Source organism: Scyliorhinus canicula, chromosome 22 (assembly GCF_902713615.1).
Source record: "Scyliorhinus canicula chromosome 22, sScyCan1.1, whole genome shotgun sequence".
Taxonomy (NCBI): domain Eukaryota; kingdom Metazoa; phylum Chordata; class Chondrichthyes; order Carcharhiniformes; family Scyliorhinidae; genus Scyliorhinus; species Scyliorhinus canicula.
Window position 1 is genome coordinate 18,306,903 of NC_052167.1, and position 25,189 is coordinate 18,332,091.

At 42.3% G+C, this 25,189-nt stretch overlaps 1 protein-coding gene across 2 annotated transcripts in view; it reads left to right on the plus strand.

The window, feature by feature from the left end:
• Positions 1-25,189, plus strand: part of ercc6 (excision repair cross-complementation group 6) — a 50,550-nt gene that overhangs the window by 16,295 nt on the left and 9,066 nt on the right. For both annotated transcript variants that reach the window (XM_038782860.1, XM_038782861.1), the window contains exons 6-15: positions 7,648-7,782; positions 9,550-9,708; positions 10,483-10,618; positions 12,395-12,565; positions 16,540-16,716; positions 18,359-18,475; positions 23,108-23,203; positions 23,640-23,858; positions 24,712-24,822; positions 24,989-25,108. In XM_038782860.1, the coding sequence (XP_038638788.1) occupies positions 7,648-7,782; positions 9,550-9,708; positions 10,483-10,618; positions 12,395-12,565; positions 16,540-16,716; positions 18,359-18,475; positions 23,108-23,203; positions 23,640-23,858; positions 24,712-24,822; positions 24,989-25,108 (1,441 nt within the window). The remainder of the gene's footprint in view (positions 1-7,647; positions 7,783-9,549; positions 9,709-10,482; positions 10,619-12,394; positions 12,566-16,539; positions 16,717-18,358; positions 18,476-23,107; positions 23,204-23,639; positions 23,859-24,711; positions 24,823-24,988; positions 25,109-25,189) is intronic.

Below are 25,189 nucleotides of genomic sequence, written 5' to 3' on the forward strand. Positions count from 1 at the left end.
TTGTATACGTTCCACTAATATGTGTCCAGATTGCAGCGTTCTCCTTGTAGGCTGAAGTTTTGCTACCTAAATGGGGCAGAACTGTTTCAAGCAAAAAGCAGATTATTACTTTGTTGTTAGAACCGTTATAACAACATTCAAAGATTCTCTACACCCGTGAAAGTCTTAGAACGCAGACGAGTATGAATCTTTGTCACGAGAAACTGTTCTACCAACAATAAAAGCTTTAGTTATGTAGAATGCCAGGTATGAGTTTGGGGTTTTTCACGCTTCTGCACTTCCTCCAAGTGATTAATTCAGTTCACGTTTTCAGCATTCGGATTTTTTTCCCGGTAATCTATATTCCTTCAATTTGAAATTTATTTTTCATCTCGCAATCTAATTATGCAGCAGGTGTTTACGAAAGCTTAAAACTAGTGAGGGTGCACGCTTGTTAAAATGTCTGAACTGGGAATTGGTTGAGGGAAGCTATCTCTTAAACCCTCTGTGCGCACCTTTAATTTCTTACTCAAGTGTGCAATCAGCTTTATCAATCTTAATTTGCTAGATGGTACCACAGCCAATACACGCATGTCTTATGACAGTTGAGACACATCAATTAAACCCACTCAGTTAAGCCATAAAAGTAAGATGGCGCACCAATTGCATTGCATGTCCTGATGTACTGAATTAGTGAAGTCAGCTGAGGATGCTGTGTTGTTTTAAATGGATGAGATATTGCTTAAACACACTCGCAATATTAAAAACACAGTATGGCGCCATCAAATATAACACTTAAGAAATCAAATTCCACTTCTTATTATCCTTTTATAGCGGAGCAGTTTCTACTTATGAATGTTAGAATATTATACTCTAAAAGGAACAGAAAATGCAAATGAAAGTGCCTTCACTACTCTGAAGTCTAACCTTATGGGTCTTCCAGGACTATCAAAGTGTTTGTGTAAAAAGAATATAAGCTCTGTTTGCTTCTTCATTACGATCAGTAAGAAAATATTGTAGAGCGCAATTATATTTAGAAATAAATGTGGCAAATTTATTTCCTACGATTGATGTTTCTTTCACTTCTCATCGGTGTTGCTTGCAGCTCTATTACTTTCTTCAACTAATGGTGTAGCAGAGTCCAATTGTGAACAGTTTCACTGCAGACTGTGGATGTTATACCTTGAGGGTTGCTCCTTGCCAACTTTGCTCCTCCTTCCCAATACAGCAGGCCTACAACCCTGAGGCTGGGTGAGGTTTTCACTGTACAGAGATAGGACACTTAAGAACTGAAAGACGCCATTAGACTCAACAAATGTATCATGTATCACGAACAGGCGCTGGAATGTGGCGACTGGGGGCTTTTCACAGTAACTTCATTTGAAGCCTACTTGTGACAATAAGCGATTTTCATTTCATTTTTCATTTTCATGTTTTTGATGGATCAGCCCCATATATTCTTTTTCTCAATACTCTCAATTGATGCAACTTTCCAGGCGAGCATCTAATTGTCTGTTGTTCATAATAGGTAGTTATTTATACATTTGTGTGATGCGGGTCTCCTTGACGTGGCCTGTAGTTATTACCTATGCTTAATTGCTCTGGAGGAAGCGGTGATGAGCTGCCTTCGTGAACCGCTGCAGTACAGGTGCTGAGAGGCTTCCCAGAGTGTTGTGCGGTGGGGAATTTCAGGATTTTGACCCTGTACCCAATGAGGGAACCACAATTTATTCCCGAGTCAAGATGTGTGTGACTTGGAGAAATATTTGCAGGTGTTTACCTGTTGCTATTCTCGGTGCCTGCTGCTAATCTCGGTGGTACAGGTCACAGGCTTGAGAGGTGCTGTCAAAGAACCCCTGGCACCTTGTTGCAGTGCCATCTTGTAGACGTTACACACCACAGCCATGGTGTGCCATTAGTGGGGGGAATAAATGTTCAGAGTATTGGGAGGTGTGCCTATGAACTGGGCTGCTTTGTCCTGGATGGTGTCTTTATTATTGTTGGAGCGGCACTCATCCAAGCAGTTGGAGAGTATTCCAGTATGCTCCTGATTTGTTCCTTATACATGGTGGATAGGCTTTGTGGAGACAGGAGTTGATTCACTTGCTGCAGAATTCCCAGCTATCTTGTAGCCGTGGCATTTATATAGCTGGTCCAGTTAAGATAGGGAAAGTGGTAACTCCATGTTAATGGTGAGGAAGTGATGCTAATGATGTTGAAGGCCAAAAGAAGATGGTTAGATTCTCCTTCAGGTCTTGCTGCATGCAGGCTTAGACTGTTTCATTATCTGAGGAGTTATGAATGAACTGATCTCTACAATGATCAGTGAGCATCCCCACTTCAGTCCTTATGATGGAAGAAAAGTAATGAATGAAACAGCAGAAGATGGTTGTGCCTAGAACTCTTCCCTGAGGAATAGCCTGCAGTGATGGTCCTGGGGCTGGGATAATTGACCTCCAACAACTACAACCATCTTCCTTTGTACTGTGTATGACCTCCAGCCAGTGGAGAGTGTTCCTCCTTATTCCTTATTATTATACAAAATCTATCTTATACTCTGATGTTCACAGTAAGTACACAGTCCATGTAAACCAATCGGCAAACTGGTCAGACACCCCACACTGGTCAGACACCCCACATTCTGAAACCAAGTGACAGATGGCACCTAAACAACTTCTCATTAATTCCTCCCCTCCCCAAACCCCCAACTCTTGTCACACAATGAGCCAACTGATCTCACTGGAACTCTGTCATCCATACAAGGGTTTCTCCTCTTCCCCTCTCAAAAGACCGGGCAGCACGGTAGAACAAGTGGCTAGCACAGTGGCTTCACAGTGCCAGGGTCCCAGGTTCGATTCCCCGCTGGGACACTGTGCGGAGTCTGCATGCTCTCCCCGTGTCTGCGTGTGTTTCCTCCGGGTGCTCCGGTTTCCTCCCACAGTTCAAAGGCGTGCAGGTTAGGTGGATTGGTCATGCTAAATTGCCCTTAGTGTCCAAAAAGGTTAGATGGGGTTATTGGGTTACGGGGATAGGGTTAAAGTGAGGGCTTAAGTGGGTCAGTGCAGACATGATGGGCCGAATGACCTGTATGTTCTATGTTTCAACCTCTCGTTTTGATGTTTCTCCCATGGCTCACCATGTGTATTCAAGCTGACCCACAATCTCTGAGATACCCAGTCGTCAACAGAACTGCTTCACAGGCCTGTTGTCACCAACCTTCTGATCACCTTGGATCTCTACCTTCTCACATCCCTTTTTGGTCGCCTTATTTGAGGAAGGATTTGGTGGCATTGGAGGTAGTTCACAAGAGGTTCACCAGATTGATTCCAGGGATGAGGAGAGATTGAACAGTTTGGGCGTATACTCATTGGAGTTTAGAAGAATGAGAAGGGGATCTGATCGAGGTATATAAAATACTAAGAGGGATCGATAAGGTAAACGTAGACCAAATGTTCCCCCTTGTGGGGCAATCTGGAACGAGAGGTCACAGATATAGGTTGAGAGGCTTTAGATTTAAAATAACAATAATAACCTTTTATTGTTACAAGTATGAGATTACTGTGAAAAGCCCCAAGTCGCCACATTCCGGTGCCTGTTCAAGTAGCTGGTACGGGAATTGAACTGCTGGCCTTGTTCTGCATCACAAACCAGAGCTAAACCAGCTAACTGAGATGAGGAGGAACTACTTCTCGCAGAGGGTGGTGAATGTGTGGAACTCGCTGCCCCATAGTGCGGTGGAGTCTGAATCATTAAATGGTTTCAAGGAGATAGATATATTTCTGATTTTTTAAAAAACGGATTAAAAGGATATGGGGAACAGATAGGGCAGTAGATTTGAGACCAGGAAGAGATTGAATGGCAGAACTGGCTCAATGGGCTGAATTAGTTACTTCTGCTCCTCACCCTTAACACACAAATACCAGAAATGTAAATTAAACTTACTTAAAGCTATACCTTAATTATAATAAAGTTAAATTAGTTAAAACTATATCTATTTCCAAACAATAACCCCACTGTTACTCACTTTTAAATATGTCCTTGCCACCCTCTCACGGAAGTGCTCTTTCACCCATGGCTTCCATTGTGTCAATAGAGACTCGTTTCAGATTTGTTTGTCTCTCAGGCTGTCTTTTTGCAGCATTTTCTTCTACTAGCAGCTCTAAACCTCTGTGATTGTCCTGCTATTTTCTCCCACTCTCCCTTCACTAGGCCCCCATCTCGTTTTCGGACTGTTTTATTCCTTTGTTTTCTTTTTAAAGCCTGACCGAGGGAATTTGGTCCACCGCCCATCATTTTCCATCTCTTTCTTGCTCCTTACGAGCTTACAGACTATTAGTGTCACTGTGCCTGTGACCTCCACCTGCCGCCTTCTCTCATTACTTTCAACAGTTTGATAAAGATCTTATCCATTTTATTCTCAAAGCACCCGTAGCTGCTGACAGGCTTGCCTCCTGTTTTTACATATTCTGTTTTAAATGCAGGTTTCCATAATTTTTCTTTGACTTATTTTTGTTTATAAATTGAATTCGCAGCATCAACCATAACTAGTTGATTGACACAGTGAGAAGACAGCAGGGTAGCATAGTGGTTAGCATAAATGCTTCACAGCTCCAGGGTCCCAGGTTCGATTCCCGGCTGGGTCACTGTCTGTGTGGAGTCTGCACGTCCTCCCCCTGTGTGCGTGGGTTTCCTCCGGGTGCTCCGGTTTCCTCCCACAGTCCAAAGATGTGCGGGTTAGGTGGATTGGCCATGCTAAATTGCCCGTAGTGTCCTAATAAAAGTAAGGTTAAGGGGGGGGTTGTTGGGTTACGGGTATAGGGTGGATACGTGGGTTTGAGTAGGGTGATCATGGCTCGGCACAACATCGAGGGCCGAAGGGCCTGTTCTGTGCTGTACTGTTCTATGTTCTATGTACTGCCACTTTTCCCTGGTGCCCACCTGATACAAATCATAGATGGAAAGGTGACAGAAACCCAATCCCACCTTTCCATGTACAAACGTAACTTGATACGAGGGGAAATCAAGCTCCCTGCTGTTACGAGCTACCACGACCTGCAACTAAACATGGTTTAGCCTTTGTCGCAAGTCTGTGTTAACTTAAAGTATCGTCTTTGATTGGAACAGCCTACCTTGGCTGAGAGAGATTAGCTGGAGGCCAGTTAAATTGAGTGTTTAGAAATACATTTCCATGGGTTAAGAGTAGCCAGACTGGCCAGGTCCTAGACAGGAAAACAGGCTCGGGTCAAGTTCAGTAGAATCATAACAAATCTCTACATCCGTCGTTCATCAGTTTATCTATTTTATCTAATCAGGTCTAAAAAATATGGACGGCACTGCTGCCTCACAGCTCCAGGGTTCAATTCCGGCCTCGGGTGACTGTGTGGAGTTTGCACCTTCTCCCCGTCACTACATGGGTTTCCTCCGGGTGCTGTGGCTTCCTTCCACAGTCCAAAGAATTGCAGGTGGATTGATCATGATAAATTGCCCCTTAGCATCCAAAAGGAGAGGTGAGGTTACGGGGTAGAGTGGAGGCGTGGGATTAAACAGGGTGCCCTTTCCAAGGGCCAGTGCAGACTCGATGGGCTGAAAGGCCTCCTTCTGCACTGTCAGGATTCTATTCAACCTTTCCATGAAATTTCTGAAGCCTTCGAATTTGATTTCGCAACTTATCTTGAGGTGCCAGCTCTTGGTATCCCTTAATAAATTTACAAAGCAGTCATTCCACAGGTTGGGTGGCTTGAGGTTGCCGTTCTTGGCCTTTCACACTGGTTTTTCTTCTAACTCTTTGCATCCTATAAGTCTGAATTCAGCTCTCCTTGTGCTGTTTGTGGTGGGCGCCGATTTAGAAAGTTAGTCTGCACGGTTGCCACTGTGCTCAATTGCTTCTTATTTTTATTAGTGGTGCCCCAAATGAGTTTGAATATGCCAGGAGCTGTATGTTTCTACACAGTAGCATGTTCCTTTTCTGCTTAGCTGTGCCTATTACCTGTCAATCTCTCTCTGCCTTACTGTCAGTTTTCTCATCCTGGTGTATTTACCTCTGCGATCATTGTGTCCCCAAGTTACCACCATGTCTCTCCTCTGCCATTTCTCATCTATTATAATTGATTTCTGTACTATTGAATTTTCCTAAGTTTTGATCATGGTGTATTACCTTGTTAAAACAATTAAAAAGTGCATAATTTATGGTCATCGGGAAATGCAAGAGTTCCTCCACAATCCTAACAGTCTCTCCCTCGCACAGTAATTTTTGATAAAAGGTAGGAAATAAAGCAGGAGGATGGAGGTAGGTTTGTTCTAGTGCAATCCAGCTGTTTGCCTTCCCTCACAGCCAGCAAAGCACAATGTCGGTGAAGTTAAAATGAGCATGCTTTTGGTAGGAGTGCAACTTTCCGCTCCAATCATGAGAAATCATTTCCGGTCACCAGCCACAGCATGGAGAATCTGCTCCAGGCAAATCATCCAGATTTTGGGATGGCAAGGGTCGGAACACTTTGTTGAGCACTATCTGTAAATTGTTGTTGCAGCCTTTGCAAGATTATAGAAGCCCAACCTGTTGCATTGCTGTGGTTTCATAGAATCTCTACACTGCAGAAGGAGTCCATTCAGCCCATCGAGTCAGAACCAACCCTCTGAAAGAGCACCCTATCTGAGGCCCACTCTCGCCGACCCCCCCCCCCCCCCCCGCGCCCCCCCCCCCCCCCCCCCCATAGCCCCGTAACCCCACCTAACCTACACATCTTTGGGCTGTGGGAAGAAACCGGTGCATCCGGAGTAAAGCCTACGCAGACATGGGGAGAATGTGCAAAGTCTGCACGGACAGCCGGAATCGAATCCGGGTCCCTGGCTTCTGTGAGGCAGCAGTGCTAACCGTTGTGCCATCCTGTTTTAAATGCTGGCATGTGTCGTGTTTTGTCTTTCATCATTTCCTGTTTGTAGCTGTTTAGAACAGTTCCTGGCGCAACGGTAAGTCCGAAGTCATTGAGTAAATATTTCAGACTTGTTAAAATACTGCTGTTGATCTTTTATGTTGCCTATTTATGAGGCATTAAGCCTAGAATCGATTATCTTGAATGCCAGGGCACTGCGAGCTTTCAAATGAGGTCTGCAGCGTGCAATGGAAGTGTCTTGTAAACCTCAGTTGAAAATGTGTAGAACTGCTCAACAGTGATCCAGTTTTTGATAGTGGATGCAGTTTATAGTTGTGTAAAGTTTATGAAAGGATCGAATTGACACTGATCTGGATGTGAGTTAGATAGAAAAAAGAAAAATTTGTATTTGTGTAATTCCTCTCAGGATGTCTCAAAGCCCCTTAGGAACAGTGAAGTGCAAGGGAACTGTAATCGCTGTTGGAGGAACCTGGCAGCCAATTTATACCCAGCAATCTCCCACGGACAACAATGTGATAATGGTCAAATCATTTGTTTGTAATGTTGGTTCAAGGATCAGTATTGGTCAGTGCAACAAAGCTGTTCGTAGAACGCAGGGGGAGACATGGTTAGCTGGTTTCCCCCAGTCTAATGAGCATGGAGGCTGGTACCGTTGCTTTTGCTTGGAATGTGACCTTGTCGGCAGCGACTGACATGCCATGAACTGAAAGTGACATTGATATACTGTTGAATTCTGCATTATTTCTGTATTAACGTAACCTAACTGGTCACCACATAGAAAATGGAAAAGGAAGCGACTCCTGGAAAAAGAAGAACGGCGGGCCAATGGCGATGGTGCTTTATCTGATGAAAGCGATGCAGAGTTTGATGAGGGGTTCAAGGTGCCAGGCTTCTTCTGGAGAAAGCTATTCAAGTATGTAAAGATATAAAAGGGATGTCTCTCGCATATAATAAATCGAGTTGCCGGGGGAGGTGGGGGGTGGGGGTGAGAACATGTGGGGGTCTGTGGGAGCTGGTGGTGCATCTTTCCAGAACTAGAAATGCTTCCTCACGTTGTGGGTTTTTTCTCTACCTCTGAGAAGCACCAGCAGGTGTATAAGTAACTAGTGCCACGAGGCTCAGCTCTCGGTTAACACGGGAATATATTCCTCCTCCTCCTAGGTACCAGGCCTTAAGAGAGTTTTGGTGATCATGAACGTTTGATTGGTCCATGATTATGGTTGACAAAGTGCTGCAATGGTTTGCCGTTGCCTTCTGCGGTGTGAAGAAAACATAGAAAGCGTCCTTTCTGGCTGCATCACAGCCTGGTATGGCAGCTGCTCGGCCCAAGACCGTAAGAAACTTGAGAGAGTCCTGAACACAACCCAGTCCATCACACAAACCCACCTCACATCCATTCACTCTGTCTTCACCTCCCGCAGCCTTGGGAAAGGGGGCAGCATAATCAAAGACCCCTCCCACCCGGTTTATTCACTCGTCCAATTTCTTCCATTGGGCAGGAGATACACAAGTCTGAGAACACACAGTAACACACTCAAAACAGCATCTTTCCTGCTGTTAGCAGACTCCCTAAATGACCCTCTTATGGACTGATCTGATCTCTTCACACATCTTCCCTGCCGAGTAGTACTGCACTCCATATGCTTCACCCGATGCCATTGTCTTTACGTTGTGTATTTTATGTTTGCCCTATTATGTATTTTCTTTTCATGTATGGAATGATCTGTCTGAACTGCACGCAGAACAATACTTTTCACTGTATCTCTGTACACGTGGCAATAAACAAATCCAGACTGGCCAGGAAACTCTCCCCCTTACTGCCTGACGTTGGACATATTGGAAGGATTTACAAGCCGATAATCATCCTGATTGGTCACATTATCAAAATACATTCCGTGGCCATTGAGTCCTGGAATAGGACTTGAACCTGGAGATTCTGGCCCAGAGATGGGGAACGCTACCCACTGTAGAAAGACTTCTTTGGAAACATATCGGCTGCTGAAAAACCAACAAATGGTTAGAACATGGCGGATACATGTTTGCATTGTGGACGTTATTGGCTGACTTCTATTTGAGTTAATTAGTTGGAATATTCATTCGCTACTTACTGGCTTTTGCCAAGTAGCGAGAAATACAGATGCATAATTTCAGTTTCAGGTTGGACAGTTTTCAATGCTATCACTTTGTGTCACTGTGGGAAAGAGGAGTGCACACTTCTTTATTTTCCTTGTCCTTTTTATTGACCACTAAAACAATTAATAACCATTTCTAAGTGGAATTGAAATGGATCACGCAGCCTTCAGCAATTTGGTTGAAAAATTCAGTGCTGGCTTTTAAAATCTATTAAGCAAGGTAGAGTTTGAAGGAATAAGTATTCATAGAACATTATGGGATTCATTTCTTGCTTTGAGATATTGACAAAAAACAAACTATTAAATCGATAATATGCATAACAAAAAGTGCTCTATAATGTGTTTTGTCAAATTAATCGCACTTAAACATTGCTTTGTCTCACGGAACCAAAATTGCAGTATGATTTAAATATCGCTACGATAGCTGAAACATGTTTGTTGCTTCTGGTTTTTAACCGTTGTACAATCTCTAATTCAATTCATGATTCATTTATGAATGCTTTCCATTACGATTTGTTAAAAGACAAATCTCACTTTGCTGCTCCCAGGTATCAGCAGACAGGTGTGAGGTGGCTGTGGGAATTGCACTGTCAACAGGCCGGGGGAATTTTGGGGGACGAAATGGGACTGGGCAAGACCATCGAGATAATTGCCTTCTTGGCAGGCCTGAGCTACAGCAAGATAAGGACACGAGGCTCAAATTACAGGCAAGTGCCCCTCTGCAGACTGTCAGTCTGTGTAGCTCAATTAATATTTCATCAGTTGTATTGCTGTTGTAGGAGGGACTCGTGAATTTTTAATGACATTTCAATTACAATATTCCTTTAATTCTTTTAGTAGGCCCATCAAAGGGAATTTTTACGAGATGTAGGAGCTGAAGGGCAAGAGAAATTAAACATGTAACACATTTAATGAAAGGCAAAACATTTAAACCTCACTTTACAGAAGAGAATCATGTGATACCATCGGTCGATAAGTTGCGTAAGGTTACCCTTCACAGTAGGGGTTTGTTTGCAAACTCACTTACGCCGCAATATCGATAGTTTGTGTAAACAGAATTTTAAATCGCCTGTATAAATTGTTAGTTTAGTTTATTAAATCTTGCATTAAAATCTCCTTTGGCAGCATGCAATGTCCACAGCTTTTACACAGTAATGAATATCTTTGGATGCTGTCAGTCAATGCTTAAAAAAGGCTGCATTATGCAGATGTACTTTACTGCCCCTGCAGACTTGCACCTCATTGTTTTTCTTCTGCAAGCTGTTGGTTTTGCATAGCTGTGCCCTGGAGAACGCCATGGTGTTTGCTGAGCAGCGACCTTTGCCTGCCTCAGAGCCTAATGATACAGTTGCATGGGACCATCAAACAAACAAAACCTGCGTCACTTGAATTTTGATTGAAAAGTTGTCTTGTTGTACCCTTGAGATACGAACGTAAAAGTTGGTGACGTGCTTTTGTTTTTTCCCTTTTCAAATTTTAAGATACGAGGGCTTGGGACCTGTGGTTATTGTTTGCCCAGCAACGGTGATGCATCAGTGGGTGAAAGAATTCCACACGTGGTGGCCCCCGTTCAGAGTGGCGGTCCTGCATGAGACAGGGTCCTTCACCAGCAGGAAGGTTGGTAGTTTGGGAGGCTGGGATCACCGTTGCACTTCTTTCCAGACAATAAAATGATCCGCGATGTTCAAGAATGCAGAAAAGTCATTGCCCAATTATGATAAGAAAGTTAACTGTAGCCATTTAGCACAAACTGAAGGAGAGTGATTAATATTGATGCAACACATAGTCTTATCCTGGCCCCAGACACACAGATATTAGGTGGGTTATTAATGTATCTACAAAAGCGGGATACGGCAGATGTTGGCATTCCGATAAAACGTAAAATGCTGCAAACACTCAGCAGGTCAGGCTGCATTGGAGAAGAAAGGAACCGAGTTGATGTTTCGGGCTGATGACCGTTTGTCAAAAGCCTGTGAGTTCTGCACCTCCGAACGTGTAGTCCTACGCTCGTTATTCAAGGTAATTTTTCTTCCCCTCCATCCATCGTGAGCGTTCTTTTGAAAGGCTGCGACACACCTTCCCACAGAAAAACGGCGTGGTCATTAGAGGCTTGCGTCATATCTTTGTCCCCTAAGACCTGGAATTGACCCGGTCACTATTTTCCAATTCCTTTTTAATATTTCTATATTCAGATGATGGCTCACTCAATATGTCTTCTGAACCACATCGATCAGATTACTGCCTGGCGTTCATTCCCAGCTGTGCATTATTTTACATTTTTAAGTCGTGTTTGACCTGGCGGAAAAGCCAACAAAACCTTTGCTGCAGGAAGACTGAGCGAACATTTTGTTTCTTTGGAATTGTTTCTATTTAGTGTTGGTGTTAACAAAGGCTTAAGTATAGAAGCCAGCTAAAATGCAGTGCACACGTACGATTCAACCAGTTTATCATCGCATAAGCTTGGCTGAAACAATACAAGTTCCGTGAGCAATGGTTCTTGGAAAACAGTTGCTTCTTCCGTGAAATGTTCACTAGTTTTCTGATATAATTGTGCCCATGTACATGTGTACCGATGGATCAGCTATCATTTGCCAATACGATTGATTTTAATGATAAATAACTAGAACACGGTAATGCAGGGACTAGTCCGCTTCTCTTACCTTTTTAAGTAATCCTTAATATAAAATTCTTTTTACATTTTCCATTGCAATGGAAAAGACTTGTCTCCGGCTTTGGAGGGTTCACTAGCATGGAAAAAGAAACAAAAGGATTGCTTTATTTTTGCATGCATTTATTAAAAGGTTTGACAAAGACCAGTTTCCTTTTCACTTTGACTCGGAGCTTCCTTGCTTGTGTCTTTTTTTTCCCCCTTGTCAGCACAAGACGTTGTTTATTTAAAATTTTGCTTGAAGGAATTTTAAATTAATTACAGGTTCAGCAATTCATGACTGTGAATCTCCTATGCTCTGTTTGCTGTGAATGGCCTTCATGTGCCTGCATTTAAGTCCTGTTTTGTTGGTACCTGACAGTGTGATTTATGGCTGTTGTTTTCTAACAGTCCACTATTTGCCCTCTAGGAGGGATTGGTCTCCAGAGCATCAATAACAACAGCAGCACTTTCACAAAATGTCTTTTAATGATAGCAGAACTGTGTTCATCGAGTTAGGCTAATTGCAGACGTCCCTTATTAATTGCAAAAACTGGGAGAGGTTACATATTTTACAAGCACTTAATTTGAAATCGCGAGAGATGATTTGAGTATTACATCTGCTGATGGAGGTCTTGGTACACTTTATAATGATTTTTGTGATCACTCTGTGCATACAAAACAGTGAGAACTCCGTGCATGTATCTCTCCTTGCAATCGCAACACAATGTATTTTGATCTTGCAGGAGAGGCTCATTCGAGAGATTGCAGCATGTGATGGCATTCTGATCACCTCTTACTCCTACATCCGAATTATGCAGGAGTCCATTGCGCACTACAACTGGCATTATGTAATTTTAGACGAAGGGCACAAAATCCGAAACCCAAATGCTGCAGTTACTGTTGCGTGCAAACAGGTACAGTAGTAAATATCTTTCTATTTGTCCCTTGGGGGGGGGGGGGGGGTTTCAGCACAGCTGAGACCAGATTTGCTGCCCATCCCTAAGTGATGGCGCTTATAACCAAACTTCTCGCCAGGCCACTTCAGGTGCTCTTTAAGAGTCCGCCGCGTCATGTTGGTCAGAAAACCAGGTGGACTTTGGCCGCTACTTCAACATGACGCCAAGAGGGTTCTTGAATGTCAACTCGTCGGGCGGCAAAATGTTGTTGTCTGTTTAAAAGTGTATGCCACCTACTGGCCAGCTGCCGAATGAGCATGAAATAAACATGGGGCTGGATTGCTGCCTAACTTGGCTGCTTGAGGAGGAACTAAAAGCTTCATTCAATTTTAAACCAACAACAACCTAGGTCGAAACAATTTTCATAAATGGAGATCTTTACACGTAGCACTCCTTTTTTGTGTTTTCAAATCTTTCATTAAAAGGTTCATGCATCTATTTTGCACAGTTGAGTTTTGCTATTAATTTTGTGAGTTTGTACTCAATTAAAGAATCATTTTGGGACCTCCTGCATTTTTTTAACTTCTGAAGTATTTTTCCCACTTTCCAGAATCACATGGTGCACAAAGTAACATCTAAAGATTTATATGAATATGTAGTAAAATCCAATGTTTAGCTCTTGGTAATTGATTTTTACATTTCTACTGACACATTGACGTTTCAAGTAGACGATTATCATGTAACAGTTGATAGTAGTTATGAACTATTTGTGTACTCAAGCAAAATAGTACTTGCTTTAAGGAACCTGTTCTTCTTGGGTCCTGTTCCAGAGAGCTTTTAGCTTTAAATCACTGCTGCTAATATCCAGTAATCGCAGGGAGAGGGTTTAAAGGAATCAGCCACTGGTCACAAACCAAACTTTATTTCAGAAACAAAAACAGGGAATGAGAGAAATGCTCAGCAGGTCAGGCAGCATCTGGAGAGGGAGAAACAAGAGTTAACGTTTCTGCTTGATAATACTTCACAACTGGTTTTGTCAGATTTCCAGCATCTGCAATATTTTGTTTTTATTAATTTCAGAAACATTTATTGCCTTTCTAGCCGGTAGTCCCTTGACTCTTCCTGTGTGCTAATTACCTACAGAAAGAAACATTTACAAAGAGACAAATTAAACTGATAGGAAAGAAAATTAATTCATGTTAAAGGTAATCACAAGTTTTCAGAATAGTTTGATATTTTAAAGATGGTGAGATCCACTCTGAATCATTGTTTGCAAATGGATAAATCTTATTACAAACCATTATGTGAACTATCTCAGATATTTCTGTCTTAAATGTATCATTGTGAACTTAATTTTGGCACAGCTTTATTGAATCATAAATGCTTTTAATGTAGATAAATATTTAAAGAGATTTATTTAATGTAAGTTTTAGAATGATCTTGCACTTAAGTAAGCAGTGTGCATTAACAGCACTAAGCGTAGCAAAAATTAAGATGTACCTTCACGGTATCTATACCACAGTGTTAGCAATTTTATTATTTGATGGAGGGTTTTAAGCAGCAAAGCAAACCAATAACCAGTTTCTTTTGAAAAAAAATCACCTGCAATTCCATCATTGGATTGGCACTCATCTTTCGGGACTAGCTTTGAGTGTATGATTAAGAACATAAAGAATCGGAGCAAGAATAAACCATACAGCCCCTGGAACAAGCACTCTGTCTTTCGTTGAGATCATGGCAGAATTTCTCCCATCAACGTCACTTCCCCACCATTTCCCCATATCCCGTAGTTCCCAAGAATCTAACTATTTCAGTCTTGAATATGCTCAGCGATTGGACATCCACAACTCTCGGATAGAGAGAGTTCCAGAATTCAACCTGCAAATCAGCTCTCACCCAATTGGGTGCAGAGATGCTGCTCAATTGAGGCCATAACAGAAATGTATTGATTTAATTTCAGTATAAAAACTGTCCCATTTGATAACCTTGCGTACAAAATCACTGTGCTTCCAGTATTCAGAGATAGTGGGGAGGGGAGGCAGGTGTGTGTGTGTATTTTCCTTTGTTTAGATGGGGTTATTAGGGATACTCATTCCAGTCTGTGCAGCAAATCTGGTAAAATCCAAAAATGTAGTGTAATGCAGGAAACTGAGTATTACTGAAAAAATATATTTCGTCGAACATTTTTGTCTTGCATTCATCAGGAAAATTGCAAGAATGTTTGGAATAAAATGCATTTAAAACAAAAGGAAAATCACAAGAATACCAATGTCAGTGTACTGTATGAGAAGAGAGTGCTGATTGGCTGGCAAGTGGACTCTGATTGGCAGAGGCATTGCCATTGAGAATGTGGTGTCTTATAGTTAACTGCCTAGCATTGTTTGAGAATTGAAACCAGGCAGCTTGACTCTGATTAGTCAAGGCATTGTTCTGAGGAATGAACCAACGAATGGCTATTGGCTATTTTGTTTAGCTGAAATAGGTGCAATGTGTGTACATGTTCTTTCTGTCTGCAAAGAACAGGCCCTGTGTATTAATATATGTAGCTTCCAGTACATGAAAATGCGCCACAGAGTAAGCCCGACTAATAATTTTAAATTGCTTATCAGCAAATTTTTAGTACGCTGAGGATTGTTCAGGAAATGTCCAATCGAGGAATCACATCTAATATTCAACACTGTTTTGTGTTTTGCAAGCACAGGCTGGTTGGGTACGGTTTGAACTTTGCCCATTGCAAACATGAAAGGGACATGCTGTTTGTTACGATCCGTCAGTGTTTGGTACATACGGCTTACGTCGCCCTGAGACTGAAATTCAGATGCCTCATTGCTGTTTTGTGTGATAGGCAGAATGTCTTTTTGGTTTGACAGCAGCAACCTGTTAGTGACAGATACCACTCCTGTACTGTAGCAGCATGAAACAGTTATGTTCACCTGTTGCTCAGAGTTTTGAGATGCCATGAGAGTTAGACTGGAACTTTTTAGGGCTGTAAGCGACGGCTTTAGGCTCGGTCATGGGTTTATGCGATTATATATGGCGAAGTTATTTGATCAGGGTAGTCATCCTGCAGGACGTCTTTTAAGCAACCCTATTTCAGCATTAAGCTTGCATGGTGAACAAATGGCTTGGGTCCTATTTATAAGGTTGCTGACGAGACCAATCTTACAGTGTGTGGAACTGTAAGAATCTCAATGAGTAAATTGGCCAGTGAAGGTAGACTTGCTGTAGACCATGGTTAATTTCTGGCAGATTTCTCAACAAGCATATCAAGGAAAGGGAGTTAATGTGACTGCTCCATTTCAAAGGTGAATTGAACACTGGATGGAGCCCATTAAGACATGCAAGGAGATTATTGCATGCTGCTACAGGTTTAAATATGGCAAACGTATCATCCACATATCGAAAAAAAAGGGTAAGAGATTAGATGAAGTATCTAAGTCTGCCAAAATTTACACTGACTATTAATTTAAGATTATCAGTCGACCTCAGTGTGGCGCACTGGAAGCTACATATTAACACACAGGGAGACGGAACGAACATGTACACACATTGCACCTGTTTCAGCTAAACAAAATAAGTGATATCCATTCACTGGTTCATACCTCAGGATAATGCCTCCATCAATCAGAATCAAGCTGCCCAGTTAAATTTCCAAACAATGCTTGGCAGTGGACTGTCCGTCATGATTAGCTGGTGCATTCTCCATGGCAAAGCCTCGACCAGAGTGAATTTGCCAACCAATCGGCACTCTCTTCTCATCCAGTATAAAGTTGTTGTTTCCCCTGACATCGGTATTCTTGCGATTGTCCTGATGTGTGCAAGATAGAAAGTTTCAACAAAATGCCCTTTTTCAGAAATAGTTCTGGGCTACCAAACTGCGAATATTTTGAAAAAGGTATGTTGGGATTACTTAATGATAATACTTTACAAGACACGAGGACATTTTGCAGAAACGCCGTGATTTTATAAATTTCATTTTTGATCCTCTGCAGTTCCGTACTCCACACCGCATTATCCTGTCTGGCTCACCGATGCAGAATAACCTGAAGGAGCTGTGGTCCTTATTTGACTTTGTTTTTCCAGGAAAGCTAGGAACGTTGCAAGTCTTTATGGAACAGTTTTCTGTCCCTATCACAATGGGAGGCTATCAAAACGCCTCACCTGTTCAGGTATGAGACAGGGAAAACGTTGCTTTCTGTACAAAATAATGAATCAAGTGAACAGGACGAGTTCAGTGATGTTGTTGCAAACTCTTTTGCTTTCGATGAGTGGTTAGCACTTGCTTCTCAGCTCCAGGGTCGCAGGTTCGATTCCCAGCTTAGGCCACTGTCTGCGGAGTCTACACGTTCTCCCTGTGTCTGCGTGGGTTTCCTCCGGGTGCTCCGGTTTCCTCCCACAAGTCCCGAAAGACGTGCTGTTAGGTAATTTGGACATTCTGAATTCTCCCTCAGTGTACCCGAACAGGCGCCGGAATGTGGCGACTGGGGGATTTTCACAGTAACTTCATTGTAGTGCTAATGTAAGCCTACTTGTGGCAATAATAAACATTATTATTATTTCCATCATTCACACTTTTTAATTTTTACAATTTTAATGGAAAGAGGAAGGTTATAGAATTGGAAAAATACCCATAAAAGAGGAAGTTGAGCCTTGAAAAAGAAACGGGAAAAGATAGAAACAAAGGTTTAAAATACCACAATCAAATTGGAAATAAGAGGAGAGATGGCAAGAATGGGAAATAGATTGCCTTTACTGCCCCATAGCAATGTGGTGGTTCATGGCCCCTAAAGAGTCTTCTTTCTGAAATACTGACTATACATGTTTCCTTTCCATTACAGAAGATGTTTAAATGCTGTTCAGAATCTGCAGCTTTTTCTTTTAATCGCGGCAGTATTTTAATTAATTTACCTCCATTGATGTCGGGTTTTTTTTTGGTGTCGTGTTACTAAATTAGATTTTGTTTGAGTAACGGAAGTCTTGTTCATGTTGATACCCCTGCGTTAATTGAGTAGGTGTTTCAATCGTGTATGTTAATTCCTGCCCTTTTCGTACAACTGATCTGTTACTTTGCCATATGTTCTCTAAACTAAAAACAGCCTTCAGCTTGTGTGATGATCTTTCCTCTTCCTTAAGCCTGCTTATGTCGTGGCAAGAAGGCACTAATCGTTTTGTATTGTGTGGCATGGTGCTGGCCTCCTGCTGGGTTCTGTTTGATCTTGAGACCACTCAGATTAGTGATAAATGGCATTTGGGCTGATATAGGATTAGACACAAAGATAACGCACCGTGATGAAAGGGCCATTTCCCTCAGGGTAAGACTTGCACAGCTAATAAAACTTCCATTTCGTGTCCTCCTGAGAGCTCTGAACTATATTGTTGAGTCTAAGCCATTACACATAGAACCAAACATTAGTATAACGGAGCATTGGTATCATTAAGAATTGAACATAAAAGCCACATTTGCCACTAGAAGAATCAGTACTGTTGGAAGATTATTATAGTTAATAGTAACTTTGCAGTATTAATTACCTGACCTGCATTATTTCTCGATTTAATTTGGCAAAATAAACATAGAAAAAGACCGGATTGATGCTAAATTTGTTACTGTGCCCAATAAAATATCTTCATAATTTGTCGTCTTAATGAATTTACTTGTATGTCATTTCTAAGGACTCCGTTAAGTGGCGAGTTAGCGTTCCTCAAAGCACATTTTTGCTTTTAACTATCCCTTTGTCAATGTGTCCCCGCTGGTTTATTATTATTGCGACCTACATGTGTACCCTCCTAAAAGTTGTTCTAAAATGTTCTCAGGTGCAAACTGCCTACAAGTGTGCTTGCGTTTTACGGGACACCATAAATCCGTATCTGCTGCGACGAATAAAAGCTGACGTAAAAATGAATCTGGCGTTGCCAGACAAGAGTGAACAGGTGAGTAAAACACAGAGTGGGGTTGGGGGGGGGGGGGGCACGGTTTAATGGCTGAAAGCGAATTTTCTCCCGGGCAAACCCTGGTTCGGTTACCCAAGTGTTGTCATATTGTAGCATAACGAGGCCACGCTACATTTCTACCCCACTGCATTGCCCTACCCCATTGCCTGGAAAAGGAAATCTCCTGCTCTTAGCAGGGGGTGCCGACCAATTATTGTGCCAGTTATTGCATTGGTTCAGATTATTTGACAACACCGCACAGGGAATGCACCTGGGATCTTGCTGATATGCTCAGGCTCTCTGCCACAATTTATGTTTGCAATTACCCACTGAGTTATTGAGATTTCAGAATTGATAAGTTGATTATTTTTTGCATCACTTTTGGGAAGAGCGGGGTATAGTATTAATTGCTGCACCGTCTTAATTTTAAAGTGAACAGCTAATCCAATTTGAAGGAGCTTGCTGTTAAGATCGGAGCAAGAGTCCCAGATGATGGCTGGTTTGCTTAAAGAACAGCTGAACAAAATATTTGGGAGAAATGACCTCCAGAGCTTCATTGGGTCCTTCTCTCCCTGAGCTTGGTGTGACAGTAGCTACATTAAATATTTAAATGCCATCATAAAGCACAGCAGGGGAAATGAATGCAAAATAACAAAAGATTTCAGTCCTACTACAAAAAATAAGAGCACTCCACATCTGCGAGCACAGATGCTGACTGTGCTTTTAAAATTGTGCTCCGTGAATTTTTAATTACCTGGATAAGTTATAGTTGAATTAAAGAGCAAGTGCATTGTTTTTAATTTTATCCCAATAACTTTAATGACCCATTTTTGTAATTGCAAATTATTCTTTAATTAGGAGCCTATCGTGTCATTCAGTATCAAACACACCGCGCATGCAAATAACAAATGGTAAGATTAGTGTGGTCTTAATTTTTTTTTTAATGTGATTTTTAAGAATTGGTAGTATTATATCCCACCAAAGTTGTTTGTTACAAAGAGCAACTAGTGATTAGCATAAAAGCAGAAGCTAAAGACCGAACTAATCACAAAGTGGAGTGTTCATCAATAATGCACAACACTTCATTCAGTAATGCTGTTGCATTATATTGTGTATGTAACATTCATCATCACTTCATAAAAAGATATAAATATCTCCTAAAGTGCGTCGTGCATTCCTGTTCGGCCGATAATTCCGGGGCCTAGACTGGCAATCCAGGGAACCTGGATTCAATCCAGGAAATTTCAGATTATAAATTCAAATCTTAGAAATAATTTCAAAAAGCTGGTTTGAGTAAAAAGTGTGGGGTTGTGGTTAAAAATCCAGCAGGCACATTTAATGTCCTTCAGGCAATTTGATCGACCCTTAATTCATCTCTGAAGCGGCCGAGCAGGTCACTCAGTTGTATCACCACCTTCTCTGGACAACGCGGGACAGGCAATAAATGGTGGCCTCGTCAGGGATGCTCATTTCCCAAGAATAAAATAAAGTAGTTGTGGGGAAGGGGCGGGAAGAGAGTCGAGAATATTATCAGCTACAACAGGAATTTTGCCTTGTTGTTGTCAATGCCCTTTGAAACCATCAACAGAATGCACTATATTGAGAATCCCCAAACCTTGCTGCAGAATGTTTAACATTGGATGGCAGTGCAGCACTTTCTCTCTTTAGCTCCTCTTCTACAGAGACAGAGGAAGACGCCACCTTTTTAAGTCAATTTTGCCATCAAGTCAGCCCGAGCCCTGGGAGAGGGCTTGGGGCAGAGCTGGAACATTAATATTTCAAAGAATGAATGGGAGGACATCTGCTCTGCTTCACGTTGCAAACTGCAGTTTGTTAAAGTTGAAACTCCACCAGATTTGCTCTGTGGGTAAAATTCTGTGATCCCACAAGACTGGTGGCAGGTGTGTGGAAAATATAAACTGAGTAAAGAAGCCCTCATACTTTGTAAGGCCATTACAAAGCATTGCCCTTCGTTATTTTGCAGTGGATCGGCAGAATTTTCAGGTCTACAGGTTAATATCCTTCCGACTGGTCCATGGATTGGCTTTTAGATCTCACACTTGCAACATGCAGCTGATTCTTGTGTGCTGCCTTGGGCTATCTTAATCATGGAGGGTGGTTGTACACCACAATTGAGCCAAGAAACGTTCCTTGGCGTTTGGATCCCACTCCTTCCCATTCTTGCCTTTTCCCCATCCGTTGTTCGAACCTTTCATAGGAGCTATTGTTGTACCTGTGTGGTTAATGTATTCTGGATTTATGGGAGGATTGGTGACCGTGGAAATGTTGGAGATCTCATGAATTTTCTCCATGCATTGTTCTTGGGTTTTCCTTCTGCTATCGGGTTAGTTCTTCATCTAATAGGATACTTAGGATAGGGCGCCACTGGTTAACACTGCTGCCTCACAGCACCAGGGCGGGGGTGTGGACCTGGGTCGGTTGCCCTTTCAGAGAGTTGGTGCAGACTCGATGGACCGAATGGCCTCCTGCAAAGAAAGAACAAAGAACAGTACAGCACAGGAACAGGCCCTTCGGCCCTCCAAGCTTGTGCTGATCCTGATGCCTGTCTAAACTAAACACCTTCTGAACTTCCAGGATCCATATCCCTCTATTTCCATCCTATTTGTGTATTTGTCAAGATGCCTCTTAAACGGCGCTATCGTATCTGCTTCCACCACCTCCTCGGCAGTGCATTCCAGGCACTCGCCACCCTCTGTGTGAAAAAACCTGCCTCGCACATCTCCTCTAAACTTTCCCCCTCGCACCTTAAACCTACGTCCCCGAGTAATTGACTTTTCCCCCCTGGAAAAAGCATCTGACTATTCACTCTGTCCATGCCACTCATAATTTTGTGAACCTCTTTCAGGTGACCTTTCAACCTCCTTTGTTGCAATGAAAACAATCTGAGTTTTCCCAACCTCTCCTCATAGCTAATACCCTCCAGGCCAGGCAACATCCTAGTAAACCTCTTCTGTACCCTTTCCAAAGCATCCACATCCTTATAATAATAATCTTTATTATTGTCACAAGTAGGCTTACGTTAACACTGCAATGAAGTTACTGTGAATATCCCCTATTAGCCACATTCCGGCGCCTGTTCGGATACACTGAGGGAGATTTCAGAATGTCTAATTCACCTAACAAGCATGTCTTTCGGGACTTGTGGGAGGAAGCCGGAGCACCCAGAGGAAACCTATGCAGACATGGGAAGAACGTGCAACTCTGCGCAGACAGTGACCGAGGCCAGGAATCGAACCCGGGTCTCTGGCGCTGTGAAGCAACAGTGTTAACCACTGTGCTACCATGCCGCCTGGTAGTGTGGTGACCAAAATTGTATGCAATATCCCAAATGTGGCCTAACTAAGGTTCTGTACACTGCAGCATGACTTGCTGATTTTTATACTCAGTTGCCCAACTGGTGAAGGCAAGCATGCCGTATGCCTTCTTGACCACTTTATTCATGTGAGTTGCCACTTTCAGTGATCTGTGGACCTGTACTTCCAGATCTCTCTGTCAATATTCTTAAGGGTTCTGCCACTTACTGTATAATTCCCACCTGTATTAGACCTTCCAAAATGCATTACCTCACATTTGTCCAGATTAAACTCCATCTGCCAATTCTCCGCCCAAGTCTCCAGCTGTATCCTGCTATAGTCTCTGACAATCCTCTTCGCTATCCGTTTGCGCTGTAGGATTTTAAGGTTCAAAACATTCCCATATCCCAGTGATTTGGAATTAGGATTACAGCTACCACCCCTAAATTGGAATCATGCCTCTATTGCCTGCCATTCACAATTTAATGATAGCATTTTATTCATGCCGAACCAAGAAAATTGAAAAATAAAGTTCTGAATTTTTTTTTAAAAAACCATTGCTGGTACGCCGTCTGCTTACGCTTGAGGAGTGGCCGAGACGACAAAACAAAAAGAGAAACATCGAGGAAACATTAGGGTGGCACAGTGGTTAGCACTGCTGCCTCACATCGCCAGGGACATTGGTTCGATTCCAGCTTCTGGTGACTGTGGAGTTTGCACGCTCTCCCCGTGTCTACGTGTGTTTCCTCCAGCTGTTCCGGTTTCCTCCCACAGTCCAAAGATGTGCAGGTTAGGTGGATTGGGCTTACAGGGATGGGTCTCGGTAGGTTGCTCTTTCGGAGGGTAGGTGTCAACTCAATGTGCCGGGATTCTACGGATCGACTGCAACCCTCAACCAAAATCCGCATCTTGTGTTATGTTAGTGACATACTGATCTGAATTAATTGAGTTGGTTGAACAGAGTCAAAGAGGCATTACTGAATGTGACCTTAAGCTGTCTGATCAGGGTTTTTCGGGTTGATTTGAAAGGCACCAGTCATACGGATTATTTTTCGTTGAGCATGCAGGAGCTCTGGGTGTTGCACTTGATTTCGTGTTTGTGTTGCTTGTCCTCTGACTGTACTTGATTCTGTCAATTTACTGCAAATGTTAATATTCTGTACAATTTTGAACTGAGCAGCATATTTCCTGCCTGCTCTTTATTTATTGAATTAAGAAACCAAAGTAACCTTTTAGTCACGGAGGCTTTTGTACAAAAACCCCAAGTTGCCAGATTTTCCTCATGCGAAGAAAACTGACTCTGAAACTTTTATTGCAGGTCCTGTTTTGTCGCTTAACAGAAGAACAACGTGAAGTCTACCAAACCTTCATAGATTCCAAGGAAGTCTATCAAATTCTCAACAGAGAAATGCAGGTCAGGCACTGCTGCTTTCTACATTCAATAAGGAAGCTTGCTCCGACTTCAGGGCGGGGAAGAGGTTTGGAATAGTGAGCTTCCCCTTTTGTCTACTGCAGAAACAATGACAGGCTCTTCTTTAACTTTGATATGAATCTGTGAGTGCTTACAGAGGATAACAAATGGAGCTTCAAGTGTTTGATAAATAATTAAGGAACTCCATTCAGTGGTGTGACGTAGAAGGTGCTTATTATCAGTACTGGACACGTGCAGTCCAAACGCACCATACGCACAATTCAATGTTGTGTACCGAGGCCTCCTGCGCACAAATTATTATGTCCTACGTCCTAGACGTGTTAATATTTGGATAGCGTTTGGAACACAGTCAAGATATTGATTAGTTTCTCCCGCTTTTTTTTCCCTCCCTTCATATCTCCCACACACCTAACTATAGGTATTCGCTGGCCTGATAGCTCTCCGAAAGATCTGCAATCACCCTGACCTCTTTTCTGGTGGCCCCAAGATCCTGAAGGGGGTACCCGATGAGCAGCTGACTGAAGAAGAGCACTTTGGGTATTGGAAGCGGTCTGGGAAGATGATCGTCGTCGATGCCTTACTAAAACTCTGGCACAAACAAGGGCACCGCGTGCTGCTTTTCTCTCAATCCCGACAGGTTAGCACGTTCAACAGATATGCCAAGATGGTTTCACAATTATACAAAGTGGAACAAACTCGATTATTAACTCCACGTCACAGCCAAACAAAAACAAAGATTTCAGGTGTTTGTTACACTTGTTGTTTTGGTTCTATTTTAAAATCTAATCCCACTATTTCTGATTGAAGTTAATCCTTTCTCCCCCACTTTTTGGTTCTGGGTTGTTAAAACTGTACCTTTTATACATTCTTCAAAATAACACATTCACATTGTATATGTCAGGATTTGATACATTTTAAATAGCAGCCAAAGACCCAGCACACATCGCAGTGCAAGAATTTGACAGAATGCCAAGAAATGTTGCTTAAAATGTGTTTTGGCACCTTTTCAGCTGTGATTTTTAACAGATCAATATTCAGATTCTTGTCCTTTCATTTGGGTTTAGAACAAAGGCAGGTTTGAAACTAAAGACCATCTTGTTGAATATTTATACTTCTGTGTCCCTGCAATGTACTGTTGGATCTGTATCCCTGTCACAAATAATAGATTTGTTAGGTGGATTGGCCATGCTAAATTGCCCTTGGTGTCCAAAAAGGTTAAGTGGAGTTACTGGGTTAAGGGGATAGAGCGGAGGTGTGGGCTTGGGTGGGGTGCTCTTTCCAAGGGCCGGTGCAGACTCGATGGACCGAATGGCCTCCTTGTATTCTGCTCTACAATGTAGATGGCAAACTTAGAGCAGATACTGTATGAAAAGTGTATGCGATGTTAATTTCTAATTGGTTTTCAGGAGATGGCTATGTATTATTGCATTACGGTCTACCTCCACAAACCAGACAAACGTACATTTTTTTCCCCCCCCATTATTTACTAGATGTTGGACATCTTGGAGGTGTTTGTACGAAATCTCGGCTATTTGTATTTTAAAATGGATGGAACAACTGCCATTGGTTCTAGACAGACGCTTATTTCACGGTTCAATGAGGTAAAAACGTATTTAAAAAAGACTGTTCACCCTCATTTCTGTGCTGCATCAATTAATTTTTTTTTGTTAGTACATGCCAAGCCTGCCTTTCTGATGAAGAAATATGCCATTTGTTTGAAAGGACAAACCTTTTTTTTAAATACAAAAATCTGTTCTTGCGTTGTAGAATTCCTCCATATTTGTCTTCCTCCTTACCACTAGAGTTGGCGGTTTGGGAGTTAACTTGACGGGAGCAAATCGAGTTATTATCTACGACCCTGACTGGAACCCGAGCACTGACATACAGGTGGGGCCCTTTTCACTTTGTGTCAATGCAAACAGCATTGACTCGTTGCACTGCTTTCATCTCTCCTCTGTACCCCGCATA